The sequence below is a fragment of the Athene noctua genome, chromosome 4 (assembly GCF_965140245.1).
Source record: "Athene noctua chromosome 4, bAthNoc1.hap1.1, whole genome shotgun sequence".
NCBI classification, from domain to species: domain Eukaryota; kingdom Metazoa; phylum Chordata; class Aves; order Strigiformes; family Strigidae; genus Athene; species Athene noctua.
This window is the reverse complement of record NC_134040.1, coordinates 19,979,987-20,001,260: the sequence shown is the minus strand read 5'-3', so window position 1 is coordinate 20,001,260 and position 21,274 is coordinate 19,979,987. Positions and strand designations below refer to the sequence as shown.

General features: G+C 39.7%; 1 protein-coding gene across 3 annotated transcripts in view; it reads left to right on the top strand.

The window, feature by feature from the left end:
- The window catches only part of PPARGC1A (PPARG coactivator 1 alpha), a 375,488-nt gene that overhangs the window by 336,803 nt on the left and 17,411 nt on the right, over window positions 1-21,274 (top strand). For 2 of the 3 annotated variants that reach the window (XM_074903778.1, XM_074903779.1), the window contains exons 3-7: window positions 9,522-9,716; window positions 10,677-10,799; window positions 11,712-11,916; window positions 15,943-15,988; window positions 16,097-16,170. In XM_074903778.1, coding sequence (XP_074759879.1) covers window positions 9,522-9,716; window positions 10,677-10,799; window positions 11,712-11,916; window positions 15,943-15,988; window positions 16,097-16,170 — 643 coding nt within the window. Of the gene's footprint in view, window positions 1-9,521; window positions 9,778-10,676; window positions 10,800-11,711; window positions 11,917-15,942; window positions 15,989-16,096; window positions 16,171-21,274 lie in introns of those variants that run through there. The other variant, XM_074903780.1, reaches the window with a different exon arrangement.

The following is a 21,274-nucleotide window of genomic DNA, read 5'->3' as shown; positions in this document are numbered from 1 at the left end:
AGAGAGGCAACTGCAGTGGGAATTGTAGCGTGGACCACAGTATGCATGTGCTACATAACTCTGCTGAGGGTAAATGAGCAAGGTAGCCTTAGTGTAAACTAGCAAAATTAGTGTAAACTAGCAAATAAGTTTTACATTTTAGTGTCAACCCCATTTTATCAACATTATCTGTGAAACTAGTGAATTCCAGGAAACTTAGAAACAAGCCAGCAGTGGACATGCTGTAGAGAAGGCTTTGCAAAAGATTCTGTGATTATTTTTTTTTTTTAATGTTTTCTGTTTTCAAATCACCATCTCCAGTTTATGATTGTATTCACATACCCAAAACTGTATTGAAAGAACGTTAAAGTCTTAGCACCTAGTGACAAATCAAGGAAATACATAGTTAAGGATATGATGAGACATTTAAACAAATAGAAATACTTAACTGATGGAAAATCAGACATGTCTCCGCATCCTGAAGACTGTCCGTGGTGGTTGTGGGGGTTTACCAGGATGCACTGTTCAATCACTGCTTTTTGAGGAGAGGGCTTATTTGCCTGCTGGGACAAGCTTACATTTTGTTTTGATGGGACTGTGAAAGCAAACTGAAAAGCCTGATAAAAAATGCACCTGTGATCTGTGCTGTGTTAAACCCTATACCTGTTAGCACCTTCCTTACTGTGGCATCTCCACATTCTCACTTTGTATTTCGTTATAAAGGAACCTTTTATTGCTTTCAGCCTAGGACACTCACACTATGGGTACCTGGGGTGTTCTCTCAGCTGAGCATCTCCTTAGATGCAGGAATGCTACTGAGGATTTTTTGAAACTTTTTTAGCCTGATGTGAACATATTTTTTTTCCTCTTCACAGTGATTTCCTCATTTTTTTTTTTAATGCTAATATCTCCTATCTTTGTTTATTTTATGTAGGTAAACCACCTCTCTAAACTGTATGTGTGTCACTCAACATGTCTGCTGGTACATACCAGGAGAATGTTTGAGCCACTGCTATGACACTTAAAGACAGGAGTATAGCTACATAGGTAAAACATATAGACTAAATGCATCTTTAGCTTTGTAAACAAGTTTTTGTGTTGTGTCTGAATAAGTTCTTTTAGTCAGCTCAGACCAGTTGGCAGCCTTCCAGTTAGATTGCAATAAAAATTGATGGGAAGCCCAGATGTATTAATGATGTACTGATCCATTCATGCTGCAGGTCTAAGGAAAACCAGTGTTTTTCTTCCGGTGAGACATGACTTGTGTTTGTTGTACTTGTTCAACAGGCATGGGGGTAGGTTTGATAAAGCTGAACATGCTGAAAAATTAAAACATCATAAAAAACATTTAATGAAGTTGATACTTTACAAATGCTAATTTCCTGGTAAAATTAAATTCCATTTTTCTAACAGTAAAAGTGCCAGATAGAAGTGTCTTATTTTGCTGTTTAAAAAGGAATTTTTGAGTGTGTGTTCTGTTCACACAAAACCCAGTCTCCACATAATTGAACAAAATTAAAAAATATATGTAAACTCTTGTCTGCAATATTGTATATAATTTTACCCTCAAATTTATATTTGTGTAGAGCCATAAATCTCTAGAAAGAAGTAGGGATTACGATAGACATCCTGACACATCCAATCTAATTAAAACTAAAGCAAACGCAACACTGAAATAGCGAATGAACAAAAGCAAGAAGATTATGCTTCATTGTTTGCAAAGGAAGGGTCTATACTACTAAAGTGCATTTTTTAGAGATGTCTGTTATCAAGAGCAAAAAGTTTTTACATCAATTACATGTGTGAAATAATCACTGCAAAATATAAGAGCTCTTTTTTTCCCAGAACATGCCATGCTGCCTAATAAAGGTCTATGAATGTTAAAAAATTTTACATTGGTGCATGGAGAGATTAGTGTGGGCATGTACCATAAATCAAGTAAACAAATCTGAGCAAGCAGTTTGAATATTTGGACTGAAATACTGCTGACACCATCACTGAAAGCTCTGCTTCTTTCTACCTGATGCTGTAGCCTTCCTCCCCCTGCATCCTTCTTTTTGCAGTACTCAGACCTTGTGCAGATTGGGACCCTTGGTCAGGAGCCGTGACTCTCTACCCTCCTGTGTATTTTAGGTGTGTAATAATAATTTAAAATCTCTGTTTGAGTACTTGCACAGGACCTTATCACGTGCATGAACGATTGTCTGTAAAAGGGGAAGAGAGGATAAGTATGAGGCACTGTGTGCTGCTGCAGGGAGGAGGTGCTGTGTGGTGGGCTCTGAGGGCAGCCTATGTACCCTCTCGCACCCTGGGCAGCAAGCTACTCATGCAGATTGGGCTGCCTGTCCTGCACCCCCCCTCCCCAATAGCGACTCACCTGCTTCTCTGCTCACCCCTGCTTCCCCACCAGTACTGGCAGCAAGCAAACTTCATCTCCCCCTTTGCATCTCTGGCCATCTTGCACAGCAAAGGAAAACTCCCGGCCTTTCTTTTTTCTGTGGCTCTTCATCAGGCTCTTTCTCCCCTTTCCACTTCTGCACTTTCCCTGCTCTTGTTTTTCCTCTCAGGAGATGTAGGTAGAGTTTTGTGCTTCAAGGCAGAGCTCTGCCTAAACCTAGCCCACCGTGGGCTGGACCAGACATGTCAGGTCTTCTCCTGCTGCAGTTCCTCACCCGTGAAGACCAGGTGGTCTTCCCTGGCACTTGGCAAGACAGCATGACAGTATGTCCACAGTGTGCCTCAGTGGTACAGTCGGTTTCCAGTAAGGGGTTTAGTAATGCTTTTATTGTGTCAAGTCCTGTACAAGTTAAAAAGCCCCTCTGGTGAGCTAACCTGGTCCAAAACATAGGTAATGCATTTATTTAGTAATCAGCAAATTAGCCTATGTAGTCAGTAAATGTTGAGGCCCAAACTGCTGATAAGATGATTTGCTTTCATGTGTTTCCTCAAACACTCAGCTGTTGCTCAGCATCAGGTAAAAATTGAATAGAGTGACCTGTTGATACTGAGTCAAATTGACTGCATTTCTAAAGATTCTGTGGTTTCAATTACCATAAATTTTTGATATTGGGTCTACCACTGGTGCACCGATTCCAGCACAGCAATATCTTATCATGGGTCACCTTAACAGAGTCAATGGCATGATAGCTTGCTCTCAGACAGTTTTTGTTTTGTCTTTTCCCCAGAATCAAAGATTGCTGTTGTAGAGGGGAAGTATGCAGTTTACACAAATGAAATTGGAATGGTTTCCAAAATGTGAATGAATTTTGGTCACAAGATGTAAAATGGGTTACAGGTTGCTAGCTGGATCCTCAATTTGTGAGATGAATAAGTCAATTAGTAGCTCTTCAGTTTATTAGAAACTTAATTGCCAGGCTGTAATGGAAACTTCTGAACTGCAACAACTCGTTAGAAGCAATAAAAAAAGTGACTTTGTGGTGGAAGAATATTTAGTAGGCTTTTTTAAACTGACATGTTTAGCTTAGATCAGAAAGGTTAGATATTTTCACCTGAAAAGATAGTCCATCTCACAGGAGCTATGGCAGCATTACTTCAAGTGATTAAGGGCATGATCTTAAAGAAAACCCTATTTGCAAATGGCCTGTGCTGTGATTTTGCATTGTGATGCTTTAATCCCAGATACTTGACAGAAGTTTTACAATGTCAGGTGAGCATGTCTCTTTCAGAAAGAAGGTGACTTGAATTTGGTTACCAAGATGAAACATGAGAACTTTTTGAGACTAGAAATATACACCGTGTTGAGTAGATGAATAATGATAGATACTGTTACTCTTATGTTGTTATACCCTGGAGAAGGGAAGGGGGAAATGGATGCTGCAGGTACTCTTGTCTCCTTCAGCCTGTGGACCTTGCACAGGTCCTTCTTGTGGTGCCATAATGTCCCTGGGAGCAGTGCTGGTAGTTTGTTCCACTCCAGGGATCTAGCTCAGGTAGTTAAGTGTTGCAGTACCTGCATTGTGTATAACTACACTATTTATTTAACATTGTTTTGGTGGAGTATACGCCGTCCGTATGTTGGGCAGTGGGACTGCCAAAATCAGAAGGCAAGCTTTGGATTCAAGTGGTCTTTGACTACAGGTTCATGTGAGGAGTTACGACTACAGCTGTCTCCTTCAAGAAGAGAAGATCTCTTGTTTCCTTCCCATACCCTAAGGGCATTTGCACAGGGGTGGTGATAATTAATCCCCACATTTCTACTACATATAAAAAAACCTGGCTGTAATTTTCTCCTAGTGGGACTCCATTTTGTTTTTAAAGATAATTGATAGCTCTGGACTTAAGCATTTCAATTATAGGAGTGTCTCTTGGGGACCAGATTAACAGACCTTGGAAAAACGTTCTAATGCAAATGCATCATGTGGATTTTTACTGTAAGACAGTGCAGGACGCCTAAGGATTTGCAAAGCAGTTGAACAGTAAAATAAAAACTGAAATACTTCTCAAAACATGGGACTGCTTGTGAGCAGGTGGGGTGGAACAAGTGGTTCTTCACTTGGACCACTGATTCCTCTTTGGCCCTGGGAGAAAATACTGCCAGGTATGGCCGACTCGAAGTTGAGGAGAAGGAGGCACTTGGTTTGAACAGAACACTGAGAAAGCAGAAAAATCACCATGCACTGTCTGTGCTGGTGCAGGGGCATGTGGGCTCCTTCTGCTCCAGAAGAGAGAAAATTTGGGCTGTAATTCTTACCTTTTATCGTCCCTGACCTCAGCTCTCATTTTCCACTGGCAGGAGCAAGAAGACAAATCTGCATCCTAATCCCTTCCCTCTTCCTACCTTCCCTGTGCTTCTTCCCAGCTCCTTATCCTCAGGTGGCAAAACTTGGTTTGTAGGGCCAGGACTGAGATACCGTCTGCCCCTACTCCTGCATGTTTGTTGACAGGAAATGCTAAGGGCTGGGGTGGCACTGGTGAGCTTCTTGCTGCCTCAGCATCTCTATGTGCAAAAAGGGGCAAATCTGTACCCCTCATTTCTCCTAGTGGTGTGAATCTTAAGGATGTTCTTATTCCAAAATGTCATTAAGGAATTAAATCCTGTTGGAAGTCCCAGGTGTGGTCACAAGCCATTTGTGTGCTTTTGAAAGTAGTGCTATAATGTGTTAGGGTTTGCAGATCACTCGGATATTTTCAGCTGGAGGAAAATCTTTTCTTTGTTAATTGTGTTATGAATAGATCTTAGGCTACTGAGGAGAAAGGAGTCGATATGTTGAAATGGTGATCCCTCCTGAGTTCAGGTGTACACCTGGCTACTCTGAATTGCTTACTGAGCTGGGCTTCTGGAGCAGTGACAGCTTCTACCAGCTGTGGATCTGTCCCAAAGTTTCCTGGGCTTTTTACGAAGATGTGGCAAGCTGCCACTGCTCCCAGCTCCTTGGGGCTGTTGGTTAATACCACAGTTCAGACCCTTATCTTGCAGTATGAATCAAGATGGGCCCATGCACTGTTTAAATTATCAGTAAAAAACGTTAGAGCATCATCATCATTCATTAGCTGATTTCACTTCTTGAGATACAGTAAGCAAAAGCTGTGCATGTAATAATCACAAATGAAAGGTGGAGGCAATCAACCAGAGGGAAGATGTTGGAAGATACTATTAACATTTGGAAAAGATTTCTAAATTATGTGCTTGACCCTTCTCTGGAGTGAATCAGCATACCCAACTGACTGTGAGAAAGCTACAGCGGAGTCCTATGTCTGGACCTCTGCACACTGGCTTCAAGGTTTTGAAGAAGGGATTGGTGCAGGGAAAAGACAAGGTGACTGAGTCTCTATTACAGCTCAGTCTTAGGCAGCTGCATTGGGATTGCCAGCAAGTAACATGTATTATAGACATTAAATGCTAACCATGAGGTGAACCCAGCTCCATCAATAGGCAGAATAAGCGAAAGAAAAAGAATTATCAGGGGTAGAGGATTTAAATACCTTTGTGTGGGTAAATTATCCACTCATTTCTTATAGCTTTTCACTGGCCAAAGAGAGAATATCTCTGGAGACATTTTATTGAAGGCAGAAACCCAATTAGAATAAGATTGTTACACAACTAATGAAGTGTTTTCAGACAGAGAATTATTTTTAGTGCTGTAGAAATATTAAAGCATTAGAGCAAAACATGTAAAAGCAAAGAAGAGCACAGTTAGAAACTTTTCATGGTCTTTAGGCTCCTAGATCACTCATTTTAAGGATCGTTTGGTGTTCTGACAGTTTACAGCACTAGCTGGCTTTCCCCATTGCATTTATCCATGCACAGTGACACCACTGGTAAATCTTATTTCTTTTCAGACCTAACGCCATTCTGGATTCTCTAGAAACTTTTGCTGTCAGAAACATGGAAGCATGCATGTTCAGTGACATACTGGGGTTCCTTGCCTCCTTCAGCTGTGTGAAAACAGACTGGTCAGAAAGCTCTGGCCCCAATGTCTTTATGTTAAACTAACAGCCAAGAATGTTAAGAAGTTCATGCGGTGTGGCTGGGAAGTGATGCGTAGCTGTTTCTGTATTAAAAAGACCCATTCTGAATTGTTTTCATAAGTGTTTAATAATTGCATGTATTTGCTCTGCAACTTTACGTTCGAGATTGTCCTCCACCCCTTTTTCTTACACACTGTAGTTCATTTAGGTGGTCTAAATACTCAAGATCTCCTTCTTTAGACAGAAGCAAACATTTTCAGTCTGACCAAGCTTGGAAGTTCAGGGCGTGGCAGAGCGAGTTCCTGAGAGCAGACAGCACTGCCTCTGATCTCAGCAGAGATGGAAGGTGCTCGGCTCCTCCTGATGCACCGAGCCTGTGTGATGCTCAGGTTGGATGCCAGTCTGAAACATGAATTTCTCCGGTGACTGTACTGAAACCATGAAAGAGCCTGCATTTGGCCATGGTGTTGCTTCTCCCCAGTGCTGTCAACACCAAGACTCAGGTTGTGATAGCAAAGCAGAAGGCTGCTGCTTCGGTGATTATTGCTCAGACATTGATATACCTGACCATCTCTCCCTCCACATTGCACCTCAGCACCACTTCTGCTGTATCTAATAACTGTGTTTCTTTATAAACAGTAATTTAGGACAATTAGGAGCAATAGCACAGTTAAGCCTTTAAAAGGTTATCTCACAATGTCATTTTCTTGACTAATGTGTTCCTGCTGCCATGTCGTTTGTGAATAGACATGTGTTAGCCAGCTAGTGTGCTTCATCTGTGGTGACTTTGATTTATTTGCTCTGTAAATTGGGACTGAAGCAATAATGGAAAGTGACATTAATTGTTTAACAGAGTCCTCTTTGTCACATCCTGTGCTTTCTCTGGGGTGTTTGAATGTTGAAACTTGTACAAAACTAATTGAAATTGGTGTGATGAGGACCGGTGTCCACTCAACTTTCTGTTCTTGAATGTCAGCACACTTGAATGTCTGTTTAAAACACAGGAACTGAGCAGCTAACAGCAAATATCAGCATTTCTTCTGGCATGCTATTATTAAAGAAGGCATTCCCCATTAGAAATAATAACACTTACAGCTTTGTTGTCAGCTTTATAAGCTGTAAGGCTCAGTAAGGACAGTGGTGCACCCACCCCACCAGCTAGACTTGCTGGAGAAGTTCCTGGTGTGGGGTGGGGGGGCAGGCAGCCAGGCCCCCTCCACGGCTACCCCGGGGCTGAGGGCTAGCTCTTGCCACCATTCATTCCACTTCCCTCAAGGGTCTTGAAACACCGTTAGAAAAAAAGTCAGAAATTCGTTACATCACAAAGCGCTTTTTCTTCTGATAACACCTTTTTGTACTTTTCTAGAAGTGACACCATAATTTTCCTCTTTGCCTCTCAAAAAGTGGCTATGAAAAGCTGTATTTGGAGCGCGGCTTTATTTGCAAGGTGGCTTCCCTCTCCTCATTTCCATCCTCTGCACACTGAATTATCATGTGTCTGCTGCATATGGTGGAAATCACCAGATACTGGGACTTAGACTCTCTCAGTGGCCAAGCCCCTTTTGGCCTTTTAAGTAAATGCTTGTCCTTAGCATTAGGTTTGCCTGAGTGTTTATTTGTTTCTTGGGGATGATGCTGTAAGCACCAGAACTGTCTGTGCTCTGCTGTAGCTTTCTAGCTCGAAGACAGCTTTTCTGTAAGAAGCCATGAGCTGTGATTTGGCAGAGAAGCCTGGCAGGAGCAATTATCTGTGTGGTTTATGAGCGTCTCTGGTCAGAGTCTAGTAGATATACTATTACTGAAAAAAGTCATGCTAAGGGGATATGCAGATTCACTTGATATTTTTCTTTGTTTTCTGAGATGTTACTGGCAATGTTTTGTTGTTGACCTTTTTAGCTTTTTTTTTTTCAAAGGGAAACTTTTTGTTTGTCTTACTGGTATATTCCTTGCTAGTTCACTTTTAAACTATTTGATCTCAACTGAAATCTCCTCACCGTGTGAACCTGAAGCATGATGAACCACTCTTAAGCTGGTGGAAAAACTCCCAGTTTCATATCCCTGGAATCATCAAAAGGATTTTCATTTATTTTAATAGCACTAGGATCAGCCTAGGAATCCTAGATAATTGACCTGTCAAGATCAATTTTCAATCTTCCTGAAAAATAAATATAATTATTTTTACACTATTCTTCAAAACTCTCAGTACTCCAAAAATCTGTACCTTAATATACAGTAGGGACTATATTTCATTAAAAAATTGGAAGGTATTTAAATTTACTCAATTTGACAGAAAGAAGGTCTTGTTGCTGAAATAAGATATCTAATATAAATTAACATTGCAGCCACATCTGATTAGGAATTAATCTACTTTTTATAATTGCACTCTGAATGAGATAAATGCATACAGTAGTTGCATTGAACACTCAAAACAACATAACTCAAAAGGACAACTTCAAAGGCAACGTGCCCAATACATTTTGTTAAAAAGAAACCCAAGGAGCCTGACATCTACAGTATGAGTCCTGATGGGTAGTCTTATGTCAAAATGCTCAGGAATTGGAAGGTTTTTATTTGGTTTTGGAGCAAGGATTTCCAGAATTACGGAAGTAAAAACCTTTCTCTCTTACACCAGGCCATGAATGTGAACAAGGTTTTCCAAATTCCACTAGTGATTCATTTTGGTCTTCTGATTAGCTGTCCTATTCTCTGATTCTTGTAATTTTGTCAGGTCAATTAGCTGATGTTCAGCATTGAAAAGAGAAAGAAAGAGACAGCCTGGGCTGACACCATCATCAGGTGTCAGCAGTTTAGACACATCCTGTAATATAATCTCTGGGTGATTACTTCTTGTTGTTAACACCAGATTTAAAAAAAAAAAAATGTGGAAGAAAAATAAAGTATAGCAATACAGTGCAGGTGCAAAGAGATTTCTTTTGAACACAGAGATGAATAATTTTATTGCACTTAATTGCATCTTCTGAGGTGCTGTTGCAGGTTACTGTTTCAAGGTCTGGTTTAACTGTGTTTTGACTGCTTTTTCACATACGGAGGAATCATTTTGTCCCTTTCCTCTTCTCACCTGGTTCCACTTTTTTTTATGTCCCCTCCCACAGAAGATAGATGAAGAGAGCGAGGCAAACTTGCTAGCCGTTCTCACTGAAACACTGGACAGCATCCCTGTGGATGAGGATGGATTGCCTTCATTTGATGCACTGACAGATGGAGATGTGACCAACGAAAATGCCGCTAGCCCTTCCCCAATGCCTGACGGCACCCCTCCAACTCAGGAGGCAGAAGAGCCGTCTCTAGTAAGAACCCTTCCTACTGTTTAACAGGAATTGGATGTGCCTCTGGCTACCCGCTGCATGGGTATGAAGTAGTCACAGTAAGGTCTGGACTTTTCATTTAGACTAGAAAAGAAAATCAAGTAAAGAATTGAAGATTAAGCAGGGGCAAAAAATCCACCAAATAGCCATAGGATGACTAATCAGGCAATCTATTAAAAAGCGTGTGAAAGATTTGGGTTTGAGATTCTTGTGCTAATGGCTGACACTTTTGCTTATCGTTCTGTTCAATAAGTCAGGATAATGGTTTTAATTCATATTTCGTTTCTTGGGGCTCTTTTTGTATGTATGCTTAGACGTCACTATTGGTGATCTGTAAAGAAAGGCCCGTTGAGTCTTGCAGGATATGGGGCTAATGTTGTGCCTTTAACATTGATTTGACCAGTAAGCTCCAGCTTAGTGCTAATCAGGGCAAAACTGAACCTTTGGGTGAGGATGTGGGTGAAACCTTATATGCATTTTGCTCCATCAAACCAGTTTGAGATGTGATTCTGTTTCTCCTGAAAGCCCTTTATCACTCACTTCTGCGGAAGCAGAGCCAGATACCTGCATCTTGATACTGTATCCATTAGTCTGTTAAAGTTAACGTCTCTGTTTAGATCAGAGGCCTCTTCTGTCAAACAGATCGCCAATAATTTCATTTTGCCATGGATTCAGAAATCCAAGATCCCTGTTGTTTCTGCTTGCCTGGCAGTATACTGCAGTAAAGGGTGCAGAAGTGCGCTCCCAAGCTAGAAGAAAATGAAATCTTTTTGTTCTGGGGAATACTGAGCCCTTCTTTGTGTTTTATTGTACTTTGCTTGCTAAAATTGATATAGCTAACTTTAAGTAACTATGCAAAACTGTAGATAAGTCATTTTAATCCATAAAGATGCATAACTGTACTCTTTTCCTTCTACCTCCCTTTCCCTGATGTGTTTGTAGCTTAAGAAGCTCTTGCTGGCTCCAGCCAACACTCAGCTAAATTACAATGAATGCAGTGGTCTCAGCACACAAAACCATGCAAACACTAATCACAGGATCAGAACAAGCCCTGTGGTTGTTAAGGTACAAACTTAATCTTTGTAATAAGGAAAAAAGAAAGAAAAAATTTAGCAAGGTCTTTATGCTTTCAGCAACCAAGCAAGCAGTAGATCTGTATATTTTGTATTAATCTGCCTACTATCTTGCAACTGCTCCAAAAAACCCAGAAGTGAACAGATTATAGACTGTGTTCCAGAAAATCACCTGAGCTCCTTTATGCTCTGAATATTTCATTTATGCTTTTTCTCTTGGCAGAGTTCAGTTGTTGTCCTACCGTCTGTTACTCTTGCCTACTTTACTGATACACAGAGTAGTAGGGGGTACAATAAAATTTGCTGATGGGCTGGTGTTGTTTATGAGTGACTCCAGGATGCGGGACTGCCGTTTTACCAGCTGTCTGAGCTAAGAAAAATGACGCTGGATTCTTGGCAAAAGATGTATATCGGCCATTAATGGATAGAATGGGGGCTCTGACATAATTCTGTTAGCAGGCTGTATTAAACAATGTTTGTCTTGCCATTCACTGTAACTGAAAACGGAGCATTTAGGGGTACTTAAGAGAGTTGTGAATACTGGGCTCAAGCAATCAGCAGCAAATTAAGGTTTAAACCAGCTTATTTTTTGTTCACAGTAAAGGCGCTGTAGGGTCTTGTTAGTTACATGTTGCTGAGTAGGAACATTGAAATGTAGGAGAAATGAAATAAAAAGCTGTATAAATGTCATTTAGGAATTTTAAATGTAATTTTCTTTCCTTGTTCTGCAAACAATTATTCACAGCTCATAGATCTAGTACACTTAGACTGAACACTTCATTGAAAATCTCATCTCTGCAGAAAACCTATATCCATTCTGATAAGGTTCAGCTCACTAATTTTAGCTTTTATTTTATTTTACTTTATTTTATTTTATTTTATTTTATTTTGCCCTGTTTTTAAGACTGAGAATTCATGGAGCAATAAAGCGAAGAGCATTTGTCAACAGCAAAAGCCTCAAAGACGTCCCTGCTCTGAACTTCTCAAATATCTGACTACAAATGATGACCCTCCTCAGACCAAACCAGCAGAGAACAGGAACAGCAGCAAAGAGAAATGCACCTCCAAAAGGAAGCCCCATCTGCAATCTCAGACAAATCATCTGCAAGGTAGGTGTGGGACCGCAGAACACAGCTTTGGTACCAGCAGTAATGCAGAGAAGCTGAAATACTGTGGTTGTGAATACCCTCGATACCTCTTCTGTTCTTTGGATTAGTATTGTAAATCTGGCATCTCTTCTGCATAGGGAGGATTTTAAAACAGTATAATGAAGTTAGAATTAGTTAGCTAGATTTAGCTTTTAAACAGTTTTAATCCTGTCTCTGTTGCCCCTAGCCTCAGAAAAAGAATCTCAAGAAAAAAAAGTTTTACAAATACCATGTTAATACATGAATCTAGCTGGAGATACTTATTTACAGAGTACTGTACCACTAAGAAATCATTATACCCCTAAACAAGCTGGGCAGGCCTGTTCATTAGTGAGCTGCATTCTTTTTTGCTAGTGTAAAACTGAAAGCATTGTTAACCTGCCACATAGTCCTTAAGAGACAATAAATAGTGCTCTCACTGCTACAGAGAAAGCAATAAATGTGTCATTCCTGTTAAAGCTGGAATGCCGGTTTGTAATTTTATTCTGCAAATAGTTGAAAGTTTAGCTGCCATCCTGATCTTTCTCTCTCTTTTTAGATTCTTTATGGCCAAAACTAAGCACTTGGGTTGACTTCTAGTGTCCCTCGATGCATAAAGAACTGGTCTATATTACAAGTAGCTTCTGTGACAGACATGTAAGAACTTAAAAGCCACTCTCGCTTTCTCTCCCCGTCTTCCCCTGCCTGTTGTCCCAAGATAAAGGAAAGCTTTAGAAGCTTACAAGCCCAAAGGGAGCTTTTATTAAAGTTACTGTTACTTTAAAATACATCTATGTATTGGCCTGGCATCTAGAAGTCCAGGTGCCTATCTTAGTCACATCAGCGCAAATCCTGGATGACTACACTAAAGTCCATGGAAGTTATCTGGCTGTAACAGAGATGAGTATATGACCCTAAATGTGTTGTTCTGGTATTTTTAAAGCAGCAGTTGTATATATGTTTTTTCTTCTTTTCCCCTCCCCTCTTCCTGCATTTTCAGCCCCCATCAAATCTAATTTTTCACTCTTCACTAGGAAGTATATGCAAACTTAATAAAAAAAATCTTCCCTTCCTACCATTAAATACCTTTCTCTCAGCTGTACATTCTGACATCCTAAGTATAGTTTTCCCCATTATGGTCTCAAATTCTCTGAACAATGTTTCTTTCAAATCCCGTTGACCCTAGAGCTTCTTGGATGCCAACTGCCACTCCTTCTGGATGGCTTCAGCAGTCTGCTTCACAGCAAAATCCAGATTGAACTGTACATCTAAAACCTGGGTCTCTTACTGGAATGGTACTGAAACATAGACCTGCCAGAAGTTACAGGGGGCTTTATTAACACTGTTGAGCATTAAGGTGCTACATGATAAGGAATATCATGTATAACATGCTATATGCACGTTATGTTAGACACATATACAGATGTACGTGCACACATACGTAAATACAGATTATAAAATCTTTCTATTCAGATCAGAGCTGCATTTTTTCCCCAGCTGACGCAATTGTGTAGGTTCAGTGCAAAGAAGAGGGCACGTTGGGTTGTGGAAACAGCGTGGAAGGAGAAGTTAGGAAGGTCCAAAGGGACACACAGCTAACTTACCAGTGTCTAACACGACTGTGACTTTTGTGAAATTGCAGGTGAAATTTCAAGCAGAGAGAACTTACTCTATCCTTTAATTCCTACAGTTTATTTTACAGACTTCTGAGATGTTATTTTTTCATCAAATTTGCCTCATACACCAATATATGACTTCAATATCAATGGATTTGCATATAATACAAATACAAGAATATAATGCTTTCAGCTTGGACAGTCAATTCATGCAGAATCAACCTTGCAAATTTAACTGATATTTGCAGACCTATAGTCCCTTGTTCACACATTTAATCAGAAGTGCAAGAAAATTGGCTCCTTCTGTTTTAAAAAATAATCAGGATCTGATATTTTCTTTCAAAGTTAGGGAAAGCTCACAAAGGATAAGTCAAATGGTATTTTCCTTTAGGGTTGCTGTTGCAAACATATTGCAAACCCACGGGAATGTCCACAGACCTATTCATGCCAAAGATCATCTGTGGTTTTGCATTGAAATTTGCCCATCAGGAAACTTAGTTCTTTTGAACCTGAATGTTTTCAATTTACAGGGACAAGCGACTTCATGTGAACCATTTTTAATAAGAAAAAAACCACACCACAGCAGACCTTGAAACTCCAATAAACAGGCACCATGGAAAATGATAGTGTTTTGCCTAAATATTTACACTATCAATAGCTGAATGTGAGGGCAAATCCTTTGCAGGGATACTGTTTGGTCAAGCCCTTGCCTAGCAATAAGAAAACTGATGGGTGTTTTGGTATGTGAAATTCTCAGTGGGAGAGCTCAGTGATACCTGCCTAAAATGAATACATATGAGTGTGAGGTCACACCTTGGTTCTGTGCTCCTCTCTGACAGATTTGCGCTGTGCCTCAGTGCTTCAGAATTTTATTTATATATTCTGATGTGGGACTAGTGAGAAATAGAATGAGACTTTCTAGAGGCTTGAATAGCTCTTACACATTCAGCTTCCTTAGAAAGCTTACATTGGGTAAGAGTATGTAGATTTTTATCCTCTAAAAAGAAGTAGAAGCCTTTGTATAAAACTTTATTCCAGAGCTTTACTGTAAAGTCTGTCTTTTTTAAGCCAATTTTACCTCTAGGTAGTCATTGGCAAATGTTAGTATCCCTAGATGTATATAAAGTACACACAAAGATGTGTCAGGTTACATTCAGTCTTGCTACACCTAATTTTATGCACAAATAACTCGTTGAGGTGCATCTCCTCACTCTGGCGGTGACTTCTGAGGAAGGTGAACCCGAGGTGAACACCTAAGCTTCCATTTCTAACTTTCATATGAGGAGGAGGAGAAACAATATGCAGCTCTTGAGAACTGAGTTAATTTTTTTTTAAATGTAATATTACTTCAGGAATGCTCTAGAGCTTATAAAAGTAATCAATTTGCATATAAAATCCTTTAATGTTGATGGGAGCTCCAAGCCTGGAATGAATACGAAATACGCAGTAGTGACACTCTGGACAAAAGATCTGCAGTGCAGGAGTGTTCAAGGGGAACATTTTGTCTTAAGTAATTAATCTGCAGAAGAGATCCCCTGCTGTTGTTCTTGGTACAATGCTCTCTGCGTTTAAACATCAATCTAACTTCTAAAAAGTAAAATTTGCAAGTAATATTCTTTTTAATTTTTAAACATTTTATTGGCAATTAAGAGAATCTTAGTTTTATTAAAATATTCTACTTCTTGGCTTGCTTTTGGAAAATACATGTTTGCATGGATAAAAGCTACAAAGGCTAGTATTTTTATAGCTAGAGCTTTGTTTTTCACATATTTTGGGATTGTAGTGCTGAGAGCTTCAACCCCATTTTTAACCATCTGTGACGATGTCCGTGACTTGTCATAGTTTGCAGGATAATTTTTAGAAATTTGGACTATAACTGGTTGGACTCTGGCCTCATAGAAACAACCTATTCTCAGTGCTATATGTAAAATTGTATATTGTAGAAGTAAAATTAACTGAATATTCATAACGTTCTGTTACTTTGTAGTTATTCTGCTGCTCCTGTTTCCAAATAAAACGTGAACTGTAGTCTAAATTAACTCTAAGAGAAATAACATTTTCACAGTGTATCCTGTAGAGTTCTTCATTGATTTTTAACATGTACCACTCTTCTTCTGAAAGGTTCTTGGCATTTGTGTTGTGTACTGTATTTCAGAGGTACAGTAATTGATGTAAATCATTGTTGAAATTTAGGTGCCCTTTTGGTACCACTAATAAGGAATCAGGATGAGTCTCCTTATTTATCTGCGATACACTGAAATGGTTGTTGAACTATCAGAGCTCAGCCCTAACTGACTAACATGGGATTCCACCGCCAAAATAAAAAGAAGTCTTTTCAGTATATGTTATGGAGTGTTTAAATATTCCATCATCATTTTCTTTTTCCCTTTAGCCAAACCAACAAGTTTATCACTTCCACTGACGCCCGAGTCACCAAAGTAAGTACTAAAAAGCGCAAACATTTATAAAAGGGAGGGGGATTCAATAGATTTTATCTACAGCAACTCCATTTCAGCTTGTTTTTATAAATGTGCCCTGTCTTCCAGTGATCCCAAGGGTTCCCCATTTGAGAACAAGACTATTGAACAAACCTTAAGTGTGGAACTCTCTGGAACTGCAGGTGAGAAATAGGGAGTGCTGGCTCTTCCATTAAGCATGGCTCGTGTGTGTGTTTGTTCATTTTAATATACCACATGTACACCGAGATCTCAAAGAGGTCTCCAGTAGATTAACTTCAGTGCAGTTTAGCATTGGCTTTTTGTCCAGTTACCTGAGAAGGAATGTGTTTGAAAATATGGCTCTAAACCTACACAAGAGAGCATAATTTCTGGGAAAATATGAATGAAACCATTTATCTGTTATACTTCCCCATTTCCCCATAAATTTGTGTACTGCTGAGCACCATCTTTCAAAGACAAACCCCACAGCACAGTGTAATAGATGTTAGAGATGGAAAAGTTATGGCATCCAGTCCATTTCTAGGCCAGTCAAGGGCTGTACGTGACTGCATGTTTCAGTGCTTTGTCAATTCTAGATTAATATGTCACAAATAACAGCTTTCTCCTCTATCACTGAAAAACTATTCCATAGCTTAGAGGTAATTTTAAAAATTGATATTCAATTGTTTTCTCTTTATTTCTTCTGTTAGCACACTTCACACAACCTCCCTTTATCCTACTCCTCCTTTCAGATCCCTGGTGTTTGTACCTTTTGAAGATTTGTAGATTTTTTTATCATGTGCTGATTTAGTTCATGCATCACCTATTGCACTCATTTAATTAATCTGTTCTTCGTTTTGCTAAAGTCAATTCCTTCAGACTCAAATCTGTTTTGCTGCTTTCCTCTGAGCTCTGTTTGCCTCTGTTTACCTGAAGTGTCCAGAACTGAGCACAAGACCATACATTGAGCTCCACCTGAGCTATTGCCAAGACTGTTTTCTTTCTCAGTTGTGTAATATGGAAAAATAAAGAGATGTACTTGGCATGTGTTTCTCTCAGGATAACAGTAGATTGTAAATTATGTGATTTCTAGTGTTTGGGGGGGCATTGCAAAATATGTCTTCAGGTACCAATCAGCTTGGTGCCCCTAAATTCAGTGACTTTACACAAGAGCAGTCCCAAGCACTAAATTTTTGTATGTACTTTGGGCTTTCACTTCCCTAGAACCATCATTTCACTTTTCAGAAACTTCTTCATTAGTTCAGCATTGAAACATGCACACTTTCCTTTGCCATGTCCTGAAAACCTGCCATCTTAATCATTCCTTTCATGACAAAAGGAAGCATCTTTTCAATGTGCCTTCTTTTTGTAAAATCAACACAAACAGGGCAAAATTCACTGTATGCAGCAGCATAATCCCATTCACTGCCGGTAGGCCTGAAGCATGGAGAAGCCTCTTTTATCATTACTGGAGAGTAAATCTGCATGAGGGTGCCCATTTGTAAGCACACTGGTAAGTCAGTGCTTAGTGCTGCCAACTGAAAGGGGCAAATGAGGTGACTACAGCAGAGTGGTACAAGCAACCCTTGAAGGGAGCAGTGTTTTCTTCCAGCCAGAAAGTCAGCAGCTTGCTCTTCCCATCAGCTGACGAGACAGAAACTGGGAGTCAGTCTGACCCCTGGATAGTCCTCTAGTTTTGCCTCCACAATGGCAACAGGAATGGTATTGGTATTATCAAATTCATTCCGCTCCATCAGCTGTGCACAGAGGAGGAAACAAAACGGCTCTGTAGTTGTCTTGGACAATATAATCAGGAGAACTAGCGCATTAAAAAATGCATCAGAAGCTTTGAAACAGCACAATTGGACGAATATTTGAACAGGAACATTGTGCTATGAAAACATGATCTTTTTTTCCCTCTGGAAGTAGAGTCTAGCTAGGAAATAAACTGATTATAGTCAGGAAGAATAAGAGTTGGCGGAGCATGTGTGGCCAGGGAGTTGGGGCAGTATTGCCAAGCAGAGTACGTGATGGTGGCTCTTGGACTTCATGTTGTACTTGCTCTGGTCTTCATAATGCCTGATAAGGCAGTTTCAGGAGATTGTATTTCATTACTTGGTAGTTGTATTAATCTGCCTTCACGTACACGTAGATTTTGTTTTATATTCATATATGTATATAAATCTAAAAAATATGAGTGGTTGTGCATGTCTTTTAAACTCATTTGTATTGTGATAGTGTCTTGTGTCATGCTTGTGAGTCTGCTTGTGCTGGAAGCAGACAAGTACATAACAGAAGCAACCTCAAGTACTGAAGAACTTACAGCATATGTGAGTAAATCATGGCAGAATTGGGACCCACTTCAGTGTTAAAAAAAAAAAAAAGGTGGCAGTAGTGATTAATAATACCTTGGAGTTCTTTAGTGAGACCCTGGCAGCTCCAAATTATATCCAGATAACCACATTGTTCATTGTCCTTATATAGGGCAGTTTGCACTGTACAAGCACTATTTATTATAATTTAAATAGGAGTTGCCTTGATCTCACTGCCGAATTGAAAAGACCATTAGAAGTGCTGCTCGCACTATCGAAGCACAAAGTATTTTAATATAAATAGCAGCTCCCTTGATCTCTCTACTGAAAACAACATTGGTTCCCTCACTGATGAATTAACTATAGAGTAGAAAAATAAATAAATAAAAGCATTTCCCATATGAGCCATCAATCTTTGTCACACACACATTTTGGATTCACATATCTAAAGTCAAACTGAAAGCGTGCTCTTGCCAGGGCTATATCTTGCTTTAAAACGGATTTGTTAGTAGTTGTGAATGTAACTTTGTACTCCCTAAAACTGTCAAAACACTGATTTGTCAAATTACAAGGAACAAACGGGTTTTTAAGTGTTCTCAAGCCACACTTAAGAATTCTTTGAACAGCCTTTAAATAAGCGGCCTATGATAGTGGAATAAGTCCTTTACTATCTAAAATCCCAACTCCTGCAGCTGATTTCTAGTGCTATTGGAAGGAAAATGGACCAGAACATCATAATATGTAGGGAGTCCTAGGTGATGATAATGTAGTGGATGTCATTTCTGTGTAAGGCAAGTCTTACTCTGAGTAGGAGGCTCGCCAAGAGGTCATTCTCCCTTTGTTTCCACAGCTAGCTGCATTGCCAACACCTTGCTAAGAGGCCATGGACTTGAACCTCTCTTATGTCTTCCAGGATCATGGGACATTTCTGTGTCACTGGAGGACCTCTTTCCTTTTTTGTTACCAGTCAGTTGAGGGGGCACCTGCAGGCACAGGGACTAGGAGGATGACTCACCCTCTGGAGGTGGCTGTGTTTCTCTTGGTGATCGAGGGCGCCTCAATGATTGTCTTAGACTTTCTGCTGAACTTCTAAGTGCCAGAAGTTAGATGATGTGGCTCCTAAATGTTTGAAATTCAGTTCTCTCTGTTCTCTTGGTGTGTGTTTAAACCTTCACTCCTAAATACTCAAAGCCATCATGTAAGCGCAGGAAGCAAATTTGCACGCTTGAGGCTCAGTCAATAACTGGAAGGCTATTTCCACCCTCTTATCTACAGCAGAGGTGACTTGGTGAAAAGTCTCTCATTTGCACACAGATCCATGTAATTTACCTGAGCATAAAACTCTTCACAGGTCTTTCCTGGGTGCAAAATTTGATTGCTCCAAAAAGATGACAGAAAAGGCTGTATGAACACAATCAGCTTGAATAGTGATTTGGAATTCATGAGCATCCTTGAGGATACATAGACCCTGCTATTTGCCCACCTCTAGATCTGTGTTACCTCTTAGTTGTCAGAACAAATACTTAAAATCTATCTTGTTTGACCTCAGAATGATTTCTGATAAAGTGAGATGTGAGAAGCAGAGTTGTCCAGAGGGAATAAAATCTAGTAAATTATTTGATATTTTCAGGCATCTGTGTTTATTCTCTGCAGCACTGACAACAGGATTAAACTGAATACTCAACAAGCATGTAGTTTTTTATTATATGATGGCTATTTAATTTTATTATATTTTCCTGGCTTCTGCAATCTTTTGCCACACAAAAGCTCTTCTAATTCTTTTATTGAATTGAGCTGTTATCTTGTGTTCAGTGTTTTAAGTGGCCTTAAATAATGTTTCCCTTGACAATCCATTTTCAAACTTAAAAGATATAAAAGAATTCATTTTCAATGACTCTCAAAAGTGCAGTGCACATGTAGAAAGGTTCCAGGGCTGCATTTGCAAAAAGACACTAATTCTCATCCCTTTCAAAGCACAGCAAACGTCATCAAGCATTTAAATGCTAACAGTTACAGTAGAGTTTTAGAAGGATCAATATCTATGTAAAACAGCATTGCAAATCAGTCCTAAAATGTCAAGATGTCACGTTTTATGCAAAGGCGCTCCCCTAATTTTTGCTTATCAACCTAGCTGAGCTAAATGAGTTGCTAAGGTTTTTTTTCAGTGGAGTTTTGAAATGTATCAAAAGTAGTTTCACTCTCCCTGAAATTTTCTTGAAAGAAGTCGCTTGGCCAAGGTGGCAGAGTTGGCACACATGCAAACACTTCGTGTTGCACGGACCCAGGGAGGACGGTGCTGCTTCGGCAGCAGTGCTGGCAAATTGATGTATGCTGTTTTCAAGCACAAGATCACCAAGTGAGTTCATAGTCTATAGACAGAGCAAGGCAAAGTTCAGACATATCATTTACCAAAGCCATTCAATTAAAGAAAAGTCCCTACAAAGAAAATGGTTTTATAGCACATCATGAAAAAATACTTGCCTTTTACTTTAAAAAGAAAAAAACACTGTTTAAGGGGGATGATTGTAGAGTATGTACCACTTCTAACAGATTTGCTGTGCAGAAGTACATAAGTGTGAGTGATGTAGAGGTACTTGTTTATTATAGAGCACATTTCAATGCAGTAATCATAAATATTGCTAAGGTTGTGCTCTGTTGAAATATGACCTACATACTCTTGATTGTTTGTGTTACGTGATTTGTCTGACACCCATTACATTCTGGGTAATGGCAGCCATTTGTTGCTGTGCACAGCAGGCTCTTTTGACAAAAGAAAATAGGCAGCAATAAAAAAGCTATAGTCTGAATTACATTCTGCACAGCGCTGCACTGCTGAGAGTTTGTGCAAGTGTGTTAACAATGCTCTGAACTGCCTCTTGTCAGCCTTCAGCCCGTAATGGCCATCTGTCCTTCCATAAATCTGTCAAAACCTGCTAAGTTCAAGAGAGAGCACAGAATATACCTTGTAGTGTCA